The following is an 18,203-nucleotide window of genomic DNA, read 5'->3' on the forward strand; positions in this document are numbered from 1 at the left end:
TTTAGGGAAGTGATCTGAAGTTATCTCTTTGCGTCTGTTCAGGCCAAGTCCTATTTCCTGTCACAGCATTGTTCCATCGTTGTCATAACCACACCTGTTGGTCGTGCTCGTGTATGTGTGTGTGTGTGCATGTGTTTTTAAAACCCCAGAATGCCCAGAATCATGATGGAGTCTCTCTCGAGCTGACTCACCATCATGTCTCCTTTGTCATGCTTAGCAGTGGCCACCTGGTTGGTCCTAGGCAGGCAGTGGAGCATAGGGGTGGGTACAAATGAAATCAAAGGAAGGCTGCATTCCTGGTCTCTGCAGAGCGTAGAGGCAGTAAGGGGCTGAAACAGCCAGTCACCAAGCCCCAGATCTGGGAGCTATCCTGGATCCCTCCCTCTCATTCGCCTCAAGAGGTAACCTGGCACAGAACCAGAGCCCCACAGGTTCTACCTGCGATTCTCTCTAGCGCATCTCCTCCTCTGCCTCTTTGGCCCTGCCTCAGTTGAGGCCTTTGCCGTCTCACAAGTGATCATCGGTCTTCCTGACCATCTCCCCTGCCTTCCATCAGGCCCCTGCTGAGCCAGTCCACGTGGCCCAGGAAGTGAGCTCTAACACACACACACGCACGCACACACATGCATGACTGGACCATGCTGCTCCCTGCCCCGATCAAATCAATTCCAAACCCTGTAACAAGCATTTCGAGTCCTTCACAATAGGCATGCAGATGGTGCTCAGTCAGGGTGGATATTATTAGCCTCCATCCCCAGACGCCTCCCAGTGTGCTTCCAGCTACTCCCAGGGACATGATTCCAGCTACCTCAGAATGCGCGCTTCATGGCTTCTTGCTCACTTACTCAAGCTGAGTAAAAACCCCTGTCCAGGGAGCATCAGGGAAAATTGACAGCATCTGCCCAGACTCCTGCACCTCGCCGGCAGGAAGCCGCGCTTGATGCATTCACTTTCTACTCCTCAGCCGTTATAGCCCAGCTAATGGAGGGCAGCACTGGCTGCAGTACGAATCCACTTCCCTCGCATGTGCTGTCAGTCAGTTTTCTCCTGAGCAGCCCTGCTTTCTCCTTCTCTGGAATTTGCAAGCACACCGAGGTTTATTTTTATACCATTGCCGTGAAATGTCTGAGAAAACTCCCCAGGGCTCTTCTCAGGATGGGGCAGCCTGCAGGTCAGCACTTTCTCTTCCACACATGCTCAGCTATGGAAGCAGAAACCCAAAGGTTGTGGGATGGAGATGCTGATGTTCCGACCACAGAGCCAGAGCAGTTAGGGTCCTGGGGATTTGCCAGCCATACCTGCGACCTAATTTTTCTGCTTCCCAGTGAAAGGAGCTTTTTCTGGTCTAGGAGCCCAAAGAGGAACAGAACTGAAAGCAAACCCCCGGCCTAATACCGAGAACCCTTATCACAGCCTTTATCCACATTAGAAACGTGGGCCTTCCCCAAACACAGACCTGCACCAAGGTGTGTGAGTGGAGAGGGCTGGGTTTGTGCCCCACTTCGCCCCTTGGCCAGGCATCCGGGGCACAGCTACACAACTGCCCACAGTGGTCCCTGTCCTGTCTCTGAGATTCTGGGCCTGGGCTGGGCACAGCTGAGCTGCAGGTAGGAGTGGTTGTCATTTCCTGGAAAAATGTTTGTGGGTTGAAGGTTGGGCTCTAGGAAAGGGGTAGAGAATGGTTCATGGATTGCTGCCATCATGGGGAGTTCACTGCTTCAACCCCACAAAAGTCCCAAGGAACAGATTTTTCTCTTTCCTGTGGCTCAAGATGCCCAAGGTACTAGAAAGGGAGACGTGGAATAATTGTCCTTGTTATAGCCATGGGTATTTCTCTTGGGCTGGGGCAGCAGCCTAGGCCAGAGTAAAAAGACTGCAAGGTCAACAGCCAGACAGACTTGGGTTTGAGTCTTATGTGTTCCATATTCTTGCCATGTCACCCGGATGTACCCTTTACACATCAATTACATTCTAGCCATGTCGCCCTGGATGCATCATTTACATTCTAACTGTTACTCTGGACCCATAGTTCACACCCTGGACACTTACATCTACACTTTCATCATATGTCTCAGTTGCTTTATCTCTAAAATGAGGATACTGCAGAGATGTGAAAATGTTGACAAAGTGCTGGCCATCAGTCCTACATTCAGTGGAAGTTGATGGTGCCCCCAAGGTGTGAATCAAAGCAAAACACAACAAAAGCCATAAAGTAAGAATAAGAGAGTATAGAAAATAATGCTTTTTTTTTCTATTGATTATACTGATTCGTTTTTCAATTTCTGAAATATCAATTTGTTTGGAAAATTATTTCTAGTGCTCCCACTTTGCTGGTCTAACAAGTGTGGGCTGAGACTGCCTGGTGGGAGATCACATGCTTTTGGTTTTATCCTTTTCCTTTTATCTGGGCTCCCACACCGACATTAGGAGGCAGACTGTACCCTTGGATAGAACCTTGTTCTTCCTGAGGCGTCATCTTAACTCACCACACTGTAATTGATTGCCCACGCCTGTCTTTCCCTGGAGACTGTCAGTTCCATGAGGGCAGGGATCTTGTGGGTTCTGAGTCATCGGTCTGTCCCCGGTGCCTGGCAAAAGAGTTCCGTACAGTTCACTGAATGAATGACTCTTCTGGGCTGAATTCGAAACAGAATGTTCTCAGGGTCCTCCAACTGGGGTTCCCTTCAAGGAGGCCTTCCCTTATGGTGGGGACACACACACACCAGGGCCATCAGCACAGACGGCATGGCCAGAGGAGGAAATGGCGTTCAGATCATACATATTTTGTAATGCCGAGTAAAAGAGTTTAGAAACAGAATCCAACTTATTTTGTGTTTCTCCAGGGGCAGAAGTTGTTCCCCAGATGAAAGTTATAGGGAGGTACATTTCAGCTCCTTAGGGGTCAGGCTTTTTATAAGTATTTCTGTCTGCAAATGGATCAGGCTGCCCCAAAACGTAGTGAGCTCTCTAGCAGAGAAAGTCAAGCAGAGACTGACCAGTTGCCTGTCAAAAGAAATGATGCACTGGGGGTTGCTGTTATCAAAGGAGCTGTGGACCAGATCACCTGTGTGCATTTGCTTCTTAGGAGCTGAGGAGAGTTGGTAAATAGCAATGCATCTTTTGTGTAATCCAAACAGCCTACACTTGGGATGAGAAAATCTAATCTTGCTCAGTCTTCACCACTTACCAGCCTGGTGATTGTGTTTCTACCACACACAGTTGGTGCACCCTCTGCCTTGCCTGTTTGCCTGGGAGGAAGATTGAAGTTAACCATTGTGGAAAGGGCCAAATGGGATCCCTTGATCTCTGTCCTGGTTAAGTTTGGCCAGTGGAGTGACTGGCTGGAAACAAAGGAACAAGAGTGGAAGAGTAAAAGGTATTAGGCAGCCTTGCTCACCACGGCTCTCACAGGTCTGATAGCTGCTCACTCCCCCTGTCCCTTTGGCCCTAGGGATGGTCATGGCTCCCTGTTGTTGCTAGCCTAGGGGCTCTTCACCATCCTAGTATAACAACTATGAAAGCTTTTCCTTTCCCAAATGGGGCAGACAGCAAAGCACCTTGAAATCAGAAGTATCAGGTCAGTCCTTGGCTCTGTTCTGTGATAGCCACTTGCCAGTTGGCCAACCTTGACAACCACTTAACCTCTTTGAACTTCAGTTTCTTAACTTTAATATGGGGGTAAAGTAACCACTCTGAAAGCTTAGTGTGAGGATTGGATGAGATAATGTAAACACCTGTCTGTTTATGGCCACACCTGTTAAGTAGCCCCTTCCCTAAACCTTCTTTAATCATCCCTTTTGAGGGTGCCATCTATTTTCTGCAAACCTCTAGCATCTCTGGGCCTCAGTTTCCTCATGCGGAAAGGGAATTAAAAAAAAAAAACACCTATTTCCATGGTGACTGTGAGCCTAAGGTGAGTTAGGATGAATGCAGGCACCTAGCAGGGGGCCAGGGCAAATGCATAGGGGCGGGTGCAGGTGTTACCTCTGCCTTCCTTCCACGGTGGCCAAACACACCACCTCCTCCTGGATGGGGGCCTCCAGATTCTCACCAAGCCTGTGCTTTTGCTGACAGTTACAATTTTGTTACAGTTTGTTTACAGTTTTGTTACAGTGTTCCAGCCATGCATTCCTGGTGGTTCCTCCCCAGGAAGCTGGTCCACCTTCCACACCTGCTCCTCCCCACCAGCCACTTCCTCATCGTAGATAACAAAGGCTTCCTCTCCCACCCTCCCCTCTCTTCCTACCCACAGAATATCTAGCCAGCCCTCCTTGCATCCCAGACCCAGATGAGGGGAGGTGGCCTGTGGGCAGTTCCTCCATGGGGTTCCCCACCACCCGGTCCAGGACACAGCCATGGGTGAAAAAAGTGGGACCACGAACATGTCAGAGGAGACGCGCTGTGATCCTTCTTGTTTCAAAATAGACAGTGGACGTAAACAAAGGAAATCCATAACCTTCCTAATTAATGCAGACACTTGAGAGATTGTTTTTCTTGGTGTTAAATTTTGCTCACCCACATACTGTTTGTGGCCATAATTGCAGCGTGCATAATATATTGTGCTGCACTTGAACTTTTCCACAGCTTTCATCATACCTTCCTGTGTTTCCAGACGATCTTCACAGTGGTTGCTGTCAGTGCTGTGGAATAGTCACTCAGGAAATTAATATTCAGGATTTACAAAGTCACTCCCAATTACAGCCAACTTTGCATGGGTAGCTCTTACTTCCTTCCACTGAATAATTTCCTCACTACAGCTCAGCAGCAGGATGACCACCTGGGAGCGTGTGAGCAAGTCCACAGTCCCTCATCTGGGTCACCATAGTTTTCCGAAAAGGTCATGCCATGCACACTTCCCCAACACCGTGTGACCGTGGTAGTTTCAATGCAAAGCCACCATGTGAAACATATTTTTACCAACTTAGCAGGTGAAAAATTATACTTCAAAGGTGTTTTAATTTACATTTATTTTGATTATTTTAATGGCAAAATGTTTCCCTGACTTGTTTATTGTATCTATTATGTATACGTTATTATAGGTACATACAGTACATGTATGTTTGTCCTTTTATTTATTTATTTATTTTGCTTGAATTGCCTGTTCATATGCTTTAAATTGATTGCTGGGCTGGGAGTAATGTCTGTTAGTAATTTGAATTGCATAGTACCACTAATAATTTTTTGCCTGTCCTTCTTAATGATATTTACAATTGAAGAGGATCCTGTCGTTTGCCCCATTTTTAGGCTCTGAGCTATAGAGTTCACTTTCCCTTGAAAACAATCCAGTTTTTAAACTGAAAGCCGCCATTTCCTCCAGCAAGTCTTTTTCTTCCCCATATGGAGCAGGCAGCAAAGCTCCTTGGAGTCAGAAGTATCAGGTCAGACCCTGGCTCTGTTCTGTCATAGCCATTTGCCAGTTGGCTGACCTTGGCAACCACTTAACCTCTTTGAACTTCAGTTTCTTAATTTTAGTATGAGGGTAGAATAACCACTGTGAAAGCATAGTGTGAGGATTGGATGAGATAATGTAAACACCCGCCCGTTTATGGCTAAGTGTTAGCTGAAGCCAACTGCTTCATTCAGCATTAAACCCAACTGCTTTTCTGAATTTGCCTTAAAGTATTTGTTCTGCGGTATCTTTTGACCCTGCATAAAATGAAGTCACACGTCAAAATTGGTTTCTTAAATAGTTGAGTTTGGTAGCCTAAACATGAAATGCAATGTCTGGAGTCTTGATTTAGGGCATTAAAAATAAAATAATTAAAAATGGAAAACAATGTAGAGATCCATCGGGTATCACCCACTCTGCCTCTGAGGTATGGGAGAAGTCCTGGCTTAGCCCTATTGTCACCCCTTCTGTTCTTCATGACCCTCTTTGTTGTCTTCTTGTTTCACAGGCAACTTCAGCAACAGCAGGCAGAATTAGAAGTGCACCAGAGAGATGGATTGTCATCGTATGACTTATCCCAGGTGAGTTTCTGGAAAACCCTTTCCCTGTTGGAATTGTCTCCAGCCCAATGGACTTGGGACTCAATTCAGCCCTGAGCTTGAGCCCCTCAACACAAAGGATTGCCCCATCCCCCCACTACAATGGAAAGAGCAGACCTACAGGTCACCTGGGGGTCTGCTGCTGTCACTCCTCCCTATAGAACTGAGCCATGAAGAATGTGTGAGTACCAGGTGAAGAACCAGGGGCCATAGTCAACCTAAGGGCTGAGGGACATTTCTGAGGACCATGCGTGAACTGTAGTATGAGTATACTCAGAGGCCAGCAAGAGCAGCTTCTGATCCCCTTGGGCCCCTTGGCTTCTTGGCCATTTCCCTGCCACTGCCTGTGTCCTGTTCTTCCTCAATGTGCCTCTTCCTGTCATGCTCTGAGCCTCCCTCTTCACCGGCTCTGTCTCCTTTCCTTCTCCTATCTCCACATGATGTCCACTTTTCCTGATATTTAGAGTAAGTTGATTGTTGTTCATTTCTCACTCTCTCTAAGAAAGTAATCAGTGTGACTCTGCTGTCCTTCCTCTGACCTTCAGTTCACCGCCCCCTAACCCCCTCACCGGCTTTTCTTGGCTTTCACATATAGAAAAGCTTCCCACCTGATAAAATGTTCCAGCCCAAAATGCCAGTGATTCCAGAGGGAGGGGGCTCTGATGAAGGAGAGCCGGTGGCTCCTGGGGACGCATGTTCTGTGCCTTACGCATGAGTTGCTGTTGTGTTTTATTTAATGTGCAAATAGGTCCCTGTCCCCAACCTACCAGCCGGTGTTCACGAGGCCGGGAAGTCCGTGGAAAAGGCGGATGCAATCTTCTCCCAGGAAAGAGATCCTCGGTTTGCTGAAATGTTTGCAGGAATTAGTGCATGTAAGTTTCCAAATGGTACTGAGGTTTTGAGAGTGTGGGTTTACAGTTGCTTTCAGGCCATCTACAGACAGCTACTCTTAATAAGAGGGGGCCATGGAAGGTGAGTTTTGAGTAACCATTGCAGGGTATAAAAATACACGAGTTGGAATGGATTCTGTCTACTCCTGGCCTTGCCTCTTTATACCAGTTACCCAGGGTAACCAACCTGGGGCCTGGCATCTCATCATTAAAATTTGAGGAGTTGGAACAAATGAGCTCTATTGTTCCGTTGTGCTGTTTGTTTTATGAAGCCGAAGACATGTCTCTGTAAAAAGTTGCAATTCAATCCCTAACACACAGAGGACCACATTTTAAAATCAAAATGTGCGGTAAAAAAGAGAAACAAAAATGATCCTCTATCCTACCACCTGGATATAACCATTTTTAACTTTTTAAAGTATGTTTTTTCTATCTTTTTCTACACATATATATTCCTTTTTTACGTGAAATTGAGCTCACGGTAGCTTAGTTTTTTCACATGACAGTTTATTATGAACATATTTCCAGATTATTAGACAATCTTTTTTGGTCACTTGTGTAGAGTTCACGTGATTAATCCTCTGTGGTGGTCATTAGGCTGTCTACCTATGTCAGCATTGCCGTTAGAGGAGATGGTGCGGTTCTAACCTAAGGCATCACATGGGGCTGGCATGTCCAGCTGCCTCGCCCTCCCACTCAGATTACCACTGAGATTAACAAAATATAAAATTTGGGAAGATCTTTGTTGGTTCCAAAATCAGAAAAAGGATTCTATTTTCATGTGGTCAAGGAATTTTGACAAGATACAATGGAGTCAGGATGAGTTGAAGGGAGAAACCAGGTGGCTTGTGAAGAGGAAGCATGGGGAACTCTGTCACTGGAAAAGAAGCCCAATCCTGTCCCCTTGGGGCTAACAAGCTGAAGACAGTGAGGCCCGAGGCGAGGACAGACAGGCCTGTGGAAGGTGGGAAGGGAGCACACCTCAGCCCTCCTGATGCCAGCATGTTGGTGGAAAGTCAGAGCGTCCGGGTGCTGCAGCTGCCTCCCGTGAGGGCAGCAGGTGCCAACACAGCACTGAGTCCCGTTGTCAATACACAACAAAAAACAGACCCCTCAGCACAACAGGGGAGGAGCCCCCAGCTCTTGGTTCCCATGGCCACCCACCCACATCAGTATTTCCTCGACTTTTCTAGAGAAATATCTCATCCAGTAAGAGGAGACAACAGCACATCTAAAAGGTTTTTTTCTTCTCCAAATAAGCCTGAAATATTTGGCCAGAGACCCATAGCGTCTCAGAGAAATCCAAACATAGACACTTTTCCATAAAGTTAACAAAACAGGAAAAAAAAAAAAAAAGACAGACAAGAAGAAAGAAGAGGGGGAAAGGGTCCAAAGGAAGGAATGAGAACAAATGTCCTCATTTGGAAATGAGTTTTTCTGATAAAGAGGAGACGGTTCAAAGAATCTTCAGTATCTCTTCTCTAGGTGATTCCAGGCCATCCTGCATGTCTGAGAATGAGTTATTTGAGGTGGGGAAAGTGATGTTTAATAAAATGCGTCAGTACAAAACAGGCTAATATTGCAGAAATCCAAGTCAGTGAATTAGAAAGAAACGCAAATTTTCCCAAAATACAAAAACTTGGGTTTTCCAAGTGAAAGAGCTCAATGAATACTAGACAAAAATTTCAAAGAAACTCACACCTAGACGTGATCTGTTGTATTTACTTGTTTAAATTTGAAGAAAGGAAGAAAAAATCCTGCAAATGTTGAGATTTAAAAAATTACCTTACCTACAAAGAGAAATCTTTATTAGCCTTCCCCAAGACATTAAGTGCCAGAAGACTTAGGAAGGTGGTGGCGGTGGGGCGGGGGGCGGGGGGCGGGGGAGGGGGGACACAGGAATAAATAGAGAGTTTGGAAGAATATATGACCCTGAAATTTTCCACCAGCCAAGCTGCTTTCCTATTTGGAAGACAACAGAAAGATGTTCACAGGCATGCGCTATCTACATATTCTGCTTGCAAAAAAAAACTACTTGGAAAATTGTACTTGTTTATGAAATGAATCAAAATATAGAACACGAGAATGGAAATGATAGGTTGGAAAAGCAGTGATGATGAAAAACGAAACTAATAACACTGAAAATTAACATAAAAATTATTAGAAGATACGAAAGACAGTAACAATAGATAAAATTAGAGTCTAAAACCTCAAATCAAGAAATTTAAAGATTTCTTCACCAAAGATCCAGACTGATTTTGGAATGGGGGTAGTATTTTTAAATAGATAAAGATTTATCATCAGTGAATATCAAGAATGATTAAATACGTCAACTCCCAATCAATAGCTCCTGAATAATATGCTGCCAAAATATGATATAACAAAAACAAACTGAAATGAACAATTTAACCTGAAAGAAGGGGTGGCGGAGATGCTTTGCAAACCCAAGAAGGAAAGTAGGGTCGTCAGTGTCGCCAAAGAAAAATTCAAACTGTCCAGTGGGCAGAGAAGCTTAATTTATTCAGATACAAGATGTAACCTAAAATGAAGATACAGATGTCATAAACACTGAAATATGTGAAAGCCAAAATAATTAGAATCCAGGAAGATCTCAGTAGGCCTTTCTCCATCTTTAACAGGTCACGTAGATCAAAATAATAAAATGGAGAAAAATATAGAAGACCGAAAACTAGAGTTTTTTAAGTACAATTATATATAATATTATAATACGTATTATTATATATAATTTTATACCCTTCAAATGTCCTGGAGCAGTTACAAAGAAAATGTGTTTCTTATTTACCCAAGTCACAGAAAACTTAAACACATGAGGAAAAAAATGGGTTGCATTTAGTTTATTATCTTATTTTTATTTTTATTTTTTTTGTTTGTTTTTTTTGAGACGGTGTCTTGCTCTTTCGCTCAAGCTGGAGTGCAATGGCATGATCTCGGCTCACTGCAACCTCCACCTCCCTGGTTCAAGCAACTGTCCCTGCTTCAGCCTCCCGAGTAGCTGGGATTACGGCTGTGCGCCACCAAGCCAAGCGAATTTTTGTATTTTTTTATTAGAGACGGGGTTTTGCCATATTGGCCAGGCTGGTTGCAAACTTCTGACCTCAGGTGATCTGCCTGCCTCGGCCTCCCAAAGTGCTGGGATCACAGGTGTGAGCCACTGCACCCGGCCTGCATTAAGTTTAGAGTCAAGAGAACTACCTAAGTCTACCTTCTTCTTGCCAGTTTGAGCCTCATCTCTCCCCTACACCAATCTTGCTCTTTATTCCCAAGATTCAGGATGTTATGATTGGGTTAGAAGTACACCCCCAGGAGCCTGAGCTCCTTCCATCCTTTAAGGATTTCCCACTGTCTTACAGCTGTCACTGCAGCAGAAGAAAATGAACCATAAAAACTGCTCAGTGCCTCTTTTTTATTAAAGCCTCACAGAAGTTGTCTCCATGCATGGGAGAGTCAGCATGTGGTCTCTGCAGCCTGGTCTCTGGGCCCCAAGCCCACAAGCCTGAATGTCCATCACCGCATCACTGCTCACGGCCACTCGGAGGGACCTACCCAGTCTGCCCCCCATCACCGCCAGCAAGCCAGAGATGGGAGCAGATGCGGGGGACTGTATAGGCACAAAATAATCACCATGTAACTAAACTTTATTTCCTTTATTCCAATATCGCATTGCGGGTGAACATGTTAGGGATTGTAGGAATGAGACGGGTAGACATTTGAAGATTCTGGGGCACTGGGAGGGCACTTCAGAGAGCCCTGGGCACCCTCGATGACCGAAGGAGGGAGAACTGTCACATTGGAGCCTGCTGTCTAGCACCCTGCCACCACTGGTGTTCCCACTCCTGTTTCTCAAACCACCATACAAAGCACCTTCTCTCTCGTGTAAGATTCTAAACAGCCAGCTGGGTCTTGAGCCCATTTCTTCAGCCGTGTGGCTGTGGGTGAGCCTGTGGGTGAGACGACTCTGCTCACCATTCTGCGGTGGCAGAAAATCATGCATTATTGCACCTGCTGGCCAGGGGCTGAGTGTTTTCAGTGTTAGAGGAGCTCAGTCTCTCAAAGAAACCCTAGTGGAAGGTCAAGGTACACAGATCCAGGGCTGTTCCCTGGACATCACCTGCTGCGGCACCTGCTGGGTGAGGGTGGCAGGGGTAGCTGAGTTCCAGAGTGGGAAGAGCACTGGGCTTGCATTCACGCCTTGAGCCCTCCCTCGCCGGCTCGTGACTTTGGACAAGCTACAACTCACTTTTCTCATCTGTAACAAACAATAGCAAACTTTTAGTTTCTGTTTGCTCCGTTAATCAGGCACCGTCGTAAGCACTTAGGTTAACTCACTGAATTGCCACTACAGCCTTCTGAGGAAGATACTTTTATTCTCGCCTTCTTTCTGTTGGGAAACTGAGGCAGGGGATGATTAAGTAACAGTCCAAGGTTGCACCTCTTACCTTGGAGATGGGATTCAGACCCAGAGAGCTGAGATCAGAGTCCATCCTCTTCGCTGTTACCCTGTGCTTCCTCACCCAGAACTGGAGGACTTGGAATCCCTACACCGCAGGGTTGGAAAGATTAGATAAAATAATGTCTGAGAAAGAACTCTCACTAATTTTTTTTTTTTTTTTTTGAGATGGAGTCTTGCTCTGTCGCCCAGGCTGGAGTGCAGTGGCATGATCTCAGCTCACTGCAGCCTCTGCCTCCTGGGCTCAAGTGATTCTCCTGCCTCAGCCTCCCGAGTAGCTGGAACTACAGATGGCTGCCACCATGCCTGGCTAATTTTTGTATTTTTAGTGGAGACAAGGTTTCACCATGTTAGCCAGGCTGGTTTTGAACTCCTGACCTCAAGTGATATGCCTGCCTCAGCCTCCCAAAATGCTGGGATTACAGGTGCAAGCCACCATGCCTAGCCTCATTAATTCTTTTAATCTTCCCTACTCTCCAAAAAAGCCTTGCCGTCCAGCAGCCTGTGGCCTAGCCTAGGGGTCAAGAACAATAGCCCAGTGCCTTCATATGCCAGGGAGGCTCCAGGGGAGATGGGGAGGCAGAGGCAAGGCTGAGAAGATTGCGTGCAGGTGGGCTGCTCTGACTTGTGTCCTCCCGTTCCCACGCCCACCCCTGCACCTCTTCTTGGGGCAGCCTCCTCTGTGGTCTGCAGAGCAGGGAACCTTCGCATGTGACTCCTGCTCTGGTTTTCCTAGCGGAGAAGAAGATGATGAGCTCAGCCTCTGCAGCAGGAACCCAGCAGATCTACTCCCAAGGAAGCCCATTTCCCTCTGGACACTCCGGGAAGGCCTTCAGGTATGTGCCAGCGAGGGGGACAATGGTGTGGGAAGATGCTCCCTCACCAAGAAAGCCCTGGGTCTCAGAGCACAGCTCTGTGGGCTGTAAGCATGAGTTAGTGGTTACTGGCGCTCAGGCCTTGGACTAAACTGAGGATTCTGGTGGCTCTGCTTCTGCTCTGTGAGCCCTCTATGAGTTGCCATAGATTCCTGGTGTCAGTTACTCTTTCTTGGATGTGAACAGCACCAACCACTGTGTTCTGTGGCAGTGATTGCTGGGGAGAAGGGAGTGAGTTCCCTCTAGCCAGGACCCAAGTGAGCTGGAGCTGGGAACAGCTGACAAGGTAGCAGGAAGTATCCTGTCATCTGGTGCCCAGAGGCTACAGCCAAATCCAAGGAAGACTGGTCAGCTCAGCCCACCACGTCTGAGCCTCATCCTAAAGGGCACTCAAGGCTTCAGGCAGGGTGTCCAACCTTCCCAAGGCTTGGTTCTTAGCATCAAGGGCATCTGGTAGGTCACTGAGGAAGCCCTGACATCATCACTGGAGGCAAGGCCTGGCTCCACTGACTTCTGGGGAGACAGAAGCATCAACTGGGAAGAACGGTCAGAGAAGAGGCTGGCAGCTCTTGGGGAGGGTGTGTGGGCACTCACGTGTGCCCACCAGACACCCTAAGTTCCTCATGCCCAGCAGGGCAGGGCTTCTCCAGTGAGGTTGGCCAGACCCTAAGCAGAGCTTCCAGATGCAGAGGCCAGGAGGGCAGGTGAGGCCGGCCACCCAGAGAGAGGCCCCTGCCACGGGACTGCCCTAGCCACAAGGAATGAGGATTTTGCTTCCACACTGGTTCATGGACAGACCTCCTGGAGACAGATTAGCAGACATTGCAGTGGCTCTGGCCACGCCTGCAGCTGAGTCTTGCTGAATTGCACACTGGGGAGCCCTGGCTGCAGGCAGGGCCTCTGGTCTGGGGACAGCAGACAAGATGGCAGCCCTCTGTGAGCAGTCCCTAACCATCATCACCGCAGGTCACGCTGCTCTGCTGAGCAATAGTCAAGCCCTCCAGACTTCTCTTGGCTGCTGTGTTACTCAGCTACTCAGCATGCATTGACCGATCTCGGTCGATGCCAAGCCCTGTGCCAGCCCTGCCCGGGTGCTCATGTTCATGGGGTCCTTGTGACACTTGCTGCTTGTCCTCCACTCTGGACAAAGGGGATCAGGGAGAATACAGCAGCAGGAGGTAAGGAGGGGACAGTTCAAAGGCAAGGGGACAGCCCAAGGTGGCATGACCGGAGAAGGTCTGGCTGACTCTTCAGCTAGGCCTGAAAGCAAAAGTCAGGTTCTGCCTCCTGACCAGGGCAGGGGTGCAAGGGCCTGAGGGGTGTGCTGAGTGAAGCCTTGGAGGAGGTGTTGGAGGAGGCCTCACTAATGGGAGAAACAGAGGATGACCACGTTGTTCTATGACAACGGCCTCACACAGGCTCTGCACCTCACACTGGACTGTCTGCCCTGAGCCGTGTCTGCAGCAGCAGCCGTGGGGGCCATGCTGAGGAGGAGGACACCATCACTGATGACCTTTGGGAGAAGAGTGAAGCTGCAGACAGGGCTCAGGGCAGACAGTCCAGCGTGAGGTGCAGAGCCTGGGTAACGCTGTTGTCATAGAAACAAAAATGTAGGGTGCACAGGGCAGTGATGAGTGATGGGGAAGGAAAAGCAGGCTTGGGGCAGCTGGCAGTGTGGGGAAGGAATCCAAGGCACGTCCGAACACCTGTGCAGAGCCTGGCATAGAAAAGGCACTTGCTGTGTACTAGTCTGTAAAATGAATGAATAAATGACTGAGTTGATTAAAGGATGCCTGTTAGGGCTAAAGCCTGTGGAATGGGCAGAATTTCCTGTATATCCGAAGGATCTGAGCTGGCTTGGGATGGGGTAGGCTGTGGGATGAAGGGCTCTGGGGCCCAATACAGCCATAGGGAACGCTGGGCCACTTGCAGAATGGTGTTGCTGGCACCTGAAGTGCATCCTCACCCACAGTCCTTCCTCTCTGGTCCCGCCAGTTTTGGCCCCTGCCTGTCCATACTAAGGCAGGCAGCTGTAGCCCAGAGGCCCCCATGGAGGGCTGTGCACAAGGGCTGGCGCTTTGCCCCAAGAAGCCCATCCCTTTCTGCCAAGACGCCTGTCCTAGTGTTTTGGGGAGGACACCAAGGGCTGGGGGTCTGTGGGAGAGGGTCCTACTAGACAATAGTGACCAGAAAATGTCCTCTGAAGCAATACTTTCATCAGGAAGGAGAATGGGAAAGGAGCCCTTATGTTAAATGAGGAATTGATTGTATGAAGACAGAAATGATGTCCCCTTTATATAAGCCACTGAACTTGTTTTACAATGATCAGCTCAAGAATGTCTCTGACATTCTTGGTTTCTCCCTATTTTAAAAGGGATCAGATAGCATAGGAAACTTATTAGAATACAATAGTAAAAGTTTACCCAATCTCTGCTGATCTCTGGCTTGCCTTTTTTTTTTAACACAGAGCTAAAAATCTACCAAAGCCTTCTGTGATGAGCCCCATTCTGCCCTACTTGACTGATTCATGGGCACCCAGCGCACTGCCCTGCATGCTGAGCTAGTCCCAGGGAGGCAGGACGAGGGGCCTGAAACAAAGTAAAAGTCTGCCCCCAGCCTTTTAGTCTTTGATGAGCTTCTCATGTAATCGACATAGGCCGGAAAATCTGCTGGAAGAAGTGCCTGGTGGTGCAGACAGTGCCTGCCGAGGAGCTAAGCAGGGTCAGAGATTTAGCCTGCAAAGGACATGCAGAGAGCACGGCATACAGCAGGGGCCTAATAAAGACAAACTGAGTTAAGTCGAAGGTGAACTGAAGGTGGGAGGGGTAAACTCTGGGTAGCAGGACTAGGCCCCATCCAGCAGGTTTTCATTGAGAAGCTTTTCTTTCCATTTAATACTGACAGCCTGCAACCTATTTCCTGAATCCTTAAGCCTCATAGGTGCCCCAAAGGAACAAATTAACCAGAGCACAAAAGAGTGAGTGAACACCGGGATTGATTTTTATTCTAAGAAGCTTCTCTCTTTCTGGGAACCAAATCATCTGTTGAGAGCAGAGGATGTACAGGCATAGGATAAGGGCTGAGGAGTGCGTGAGAGACCCTGGGGAGAACGAGGAGAGGAAGTACCAGACTCCTAGACATGGCAGGACTACTCAGCAGTGTGGAGGAAGCCCTGAAGGGAGAGGAGGACGGCCAAGGGGCTTTGAGGCTCACGATGTGTGAGTCATTTTCTCTAGTGACATGCTGCATGGAGAGAGAGCCAGGAAGATGGCCCAGGGCGGATTGTGTGGTTGGCTGGGCACGTAGACTCATGCAAACCAGGTGTGTCCTCGGGATAAATGCATTTTCCTCTTTTCTAGCTCTTCAGTGGTTCATGTGCCTGGAGTGAATGATATTCAGTCCTCTTCTTCCACGGGCCAGAACATGTCCCAAATCTCCCGGCAGCTAAACCAGAGTCAGGTGGCGTGGACAGGGAGTCGTCCGCCCTTTCCGGGACAGGTATGGGCATCTGTGAGGGCATCTCCCCTGGGTGCCCAGAGAGGCAGAGCACTCTGGGAAGTGTTTTCTTTGGATTGTGGCTCTGAGGATGGGTCGGCTCCTAGCTAGAACCAACCACCCTAACAGCAGCTGGCTACTCAGGAGCACCATCCACCCTCAGGGCTCTCAGAGAGCCAGGTGCCCAGCCTGCAACTTCAGCAGCCTTTTCTCCTTACAGCCATGCCCTGAGGCAGCTGTCAGGGAAAGGTTGGGCAGGTTGAGACACCCCATCAAGAATGAGCCCCTCACTACTCTGGACCTCTGACTGCCCCTGCGCCTGGAGGGCATGAAACCACCAACCCTTGTGACATCCCCAGACCCTCATAGTCACTGTGAGGGTGGGTGTTGATTGGGCTGAGGGAGTTCTAGGTGTTCATAATGACAAGGCCTTGGTAACCAGACTCCAGAGGGCCCGGATCCTTGTAGCCCTGGGGAGCAACTTCAACCAGGCGTGCCCCAAAGATCCTGCAGTTCCTGGGCCCTCACACACTGGGCTGATCCCAGGCCTGTGCCTAGCCAGACAAGAGGGTCATGGGGAGTCACTGTCAACCCAGAGCAGGCACTGCCCCTGCGACCAGCCTGGGGCATGGGTTGGGGGGCGGGGGTCTGCTGGTGATGCTTTCCATCTCTTTGCTTTGTCCTGATTGTAGCAAATCCCATCTCAGTCCAGCAAGACTCAGTCATCTCCCTTTGGGATTGGAACGAGCCACACCTACCCGGCAGACCCCTCTTCCTACAGCCCCCTCTCCAGCCCAGCTACCTCCTCGCCAAGTGGGAATGCCTACTCCAGTCTTGCCAACAGGACTCCAGGGTTCGGTAGGTGGGGAATGAGGGAGTGAGATTCTGGGAAAGCCTGCACAAATGCTTTCTGAACAGCCTGAATTCAGGAGGCTGAGCTCCAAGCTCCCAGCTACCAAAACAAGGTCTGGAGGTTTCCAAGCACCTCCTCTCTCTCTGGCTATGAGGAGGCCTATGGTGTTCCTAAGAGACTGGATGCTTAGGCCTTGGCTTTGTGATTTGACTTTATCATTTTCAAGGCACTGGGATGATGTTCCCGTGCTGTGAGGTGATCTGAATACCATTTTAACCCATTATGGCCCTGGCAAGGATTTTCAAGTCAAAAACCTTATAGTCTTCTTTCAAGAAACTAGAGAATAGCTATAGAGACAATCAATTGCATAAATAACACTGCAAAGTTTTCTGTCTTTTTTAAATATTAAAAACACCTATCTTACTTTGTTAACAAAACCTCAGGCCATAGAGGGTTAAGGAACCGCTGTGTCCTATGCATTTCTCAGGATCCTGGGCCTTGCCCACTCTCCATGTGTGTAAGGAACCTCCTCAGCATGTCTCCCAGGGCTAGGGCTCCACTTCACGTCAGGACAGGCTCATAAGAGACCCGTGGTCCTGGCTAAGAAGTCCAAGCTGGTGCCTGCTTTCTCACAGTGAGGTCACTGGGTGACACCCAGCAGTGCGGCTCATAGAGCTTTTCTCTACAGAATTGATTCCTCAGATGAGCGTGAATCTGAGCCCAAACATCTGAATTTCCACGTGGCAAGTTAAAAGCTTCCATTAGAACTGCTTGTCTGTCAGCCTTATGAACAATTCTGTGCAGGCAGGGCACAGTGACTCACATCTGTAATCCCAGCACTTTGAAAGGTCAAGGTGGCAGATCACCTGAGCCCAGGAGTTCGAGACTAGCCTGGGCAACATAGCAAAACCCTGTCTCTACAAAAAAAAAAAAAAAAAAAAATTAGCCAGGTGTGGTGGTGCATGCCTGTAATTCCAGCTACTCAGGAGGCTAAGGTGGGAGGATCATTTGATCCCAGGAGGTTGAGGCTGCAGTGAGCCATGATCACACCACTGCACTCCAGCCTGGGTGACACAATGAGACCCTGTCTGAAAAAACAAAAGAAAGAAAAATGCTGTGCAGAGCCCCTAGCACACAATGGGGAGTTGTCATCTGCTGCCCAGCCCTCCCCACCTCCTCTGCTAACAGCAGCACGTCCGTCCCACTCAGCCCAAGGTCTTGGGGCACAGCATTTCCTGAGGCCATGCTTGTCCCTCCAGCCTTAGTCCCATTTACTTGCAGTGTGTTCTCCTCTTCGCCTGTTAAGTATTCTCACCACGTGGTTCACTGGAACCCAGTTTAGAAGCACAGCACCCTGTCTGAGGAAGGAGAAACCCCGTAGCAGTTGCTCTCAAGTCAGCCAGGCACTCAGCACAGTTACCACCTTGAGCCCAGAATCCTGTTTCTCAGGATAGCATCCACCTTCCTGCAGTCACACGTGAGATCCTTCTCCACATCTGGTTCCTCACCTGGGTGTGGAGAGACCCCTTCACCTCCTCCTGAAGGTGGGCCTCGTAGACTCAAGGCCTCCTGGGTACCTAGTCCTTCCCGGAAGCCCAGGGACCATCTGGCACCGATCTACTCAAAAAAACCTT

General features: G+C 48.6%; 1 protein-coding gene across 7 annotated transcripts in view; it reads left to right on the forward strand.

Annotated features, from left to right (window-relative positions):
- The window catches only part of ARNT2 (aryl hydrocarbon receptor nuclear translocator 2), a 196,901-nt gene that overhangs the window by 163,842 nt on the left and 14,856 nt on the right, over positions 1-18,203 (forward strand). For 5 of the 7 annotated variants that reach the window (XM_034939269.3, XM_034939271.3, XM_003810730.5 and 2 more), the window contains 5 exons: positions 5,898-5,970; positions 6,737-6,860; positions 12,083-12,182; positions 15,581-15,719; positions 16,409-16,574. In XM_034939269.3, coding sequence (XP_034795160.2) covers positions 5,898-5,970; positions 6,737-6,860; positions 12,083-12,182; positions 15,581-15,719; positions 16,409-16,574 — 602 coding nt within the window. The remainder of the gene's footprint in view (positions 1-5,897; positions 5,971-6,736; positions 6,861-12,082; positions 12,183-15,580; positions 15,720-16,408; positions 16,575-18,203) is intronic. The other 2 variants (XM_034939270.3, XM_034939273.3) reach the window with 1 other exon arrangement.

Source organism: Pan paniscus, chromosome 16, assembly GCF_029289425.2.
Source record: "Pan paniscus chromosome 16, NHGRI_mPanPan1-v2.0_pri, whole genome shotgun sequence".
Lineage (NCBI taxonomy): Eukaryota > Metazoa > Chordata > Mammalia > Primates > Hominidae > Pan > Pan paniscus.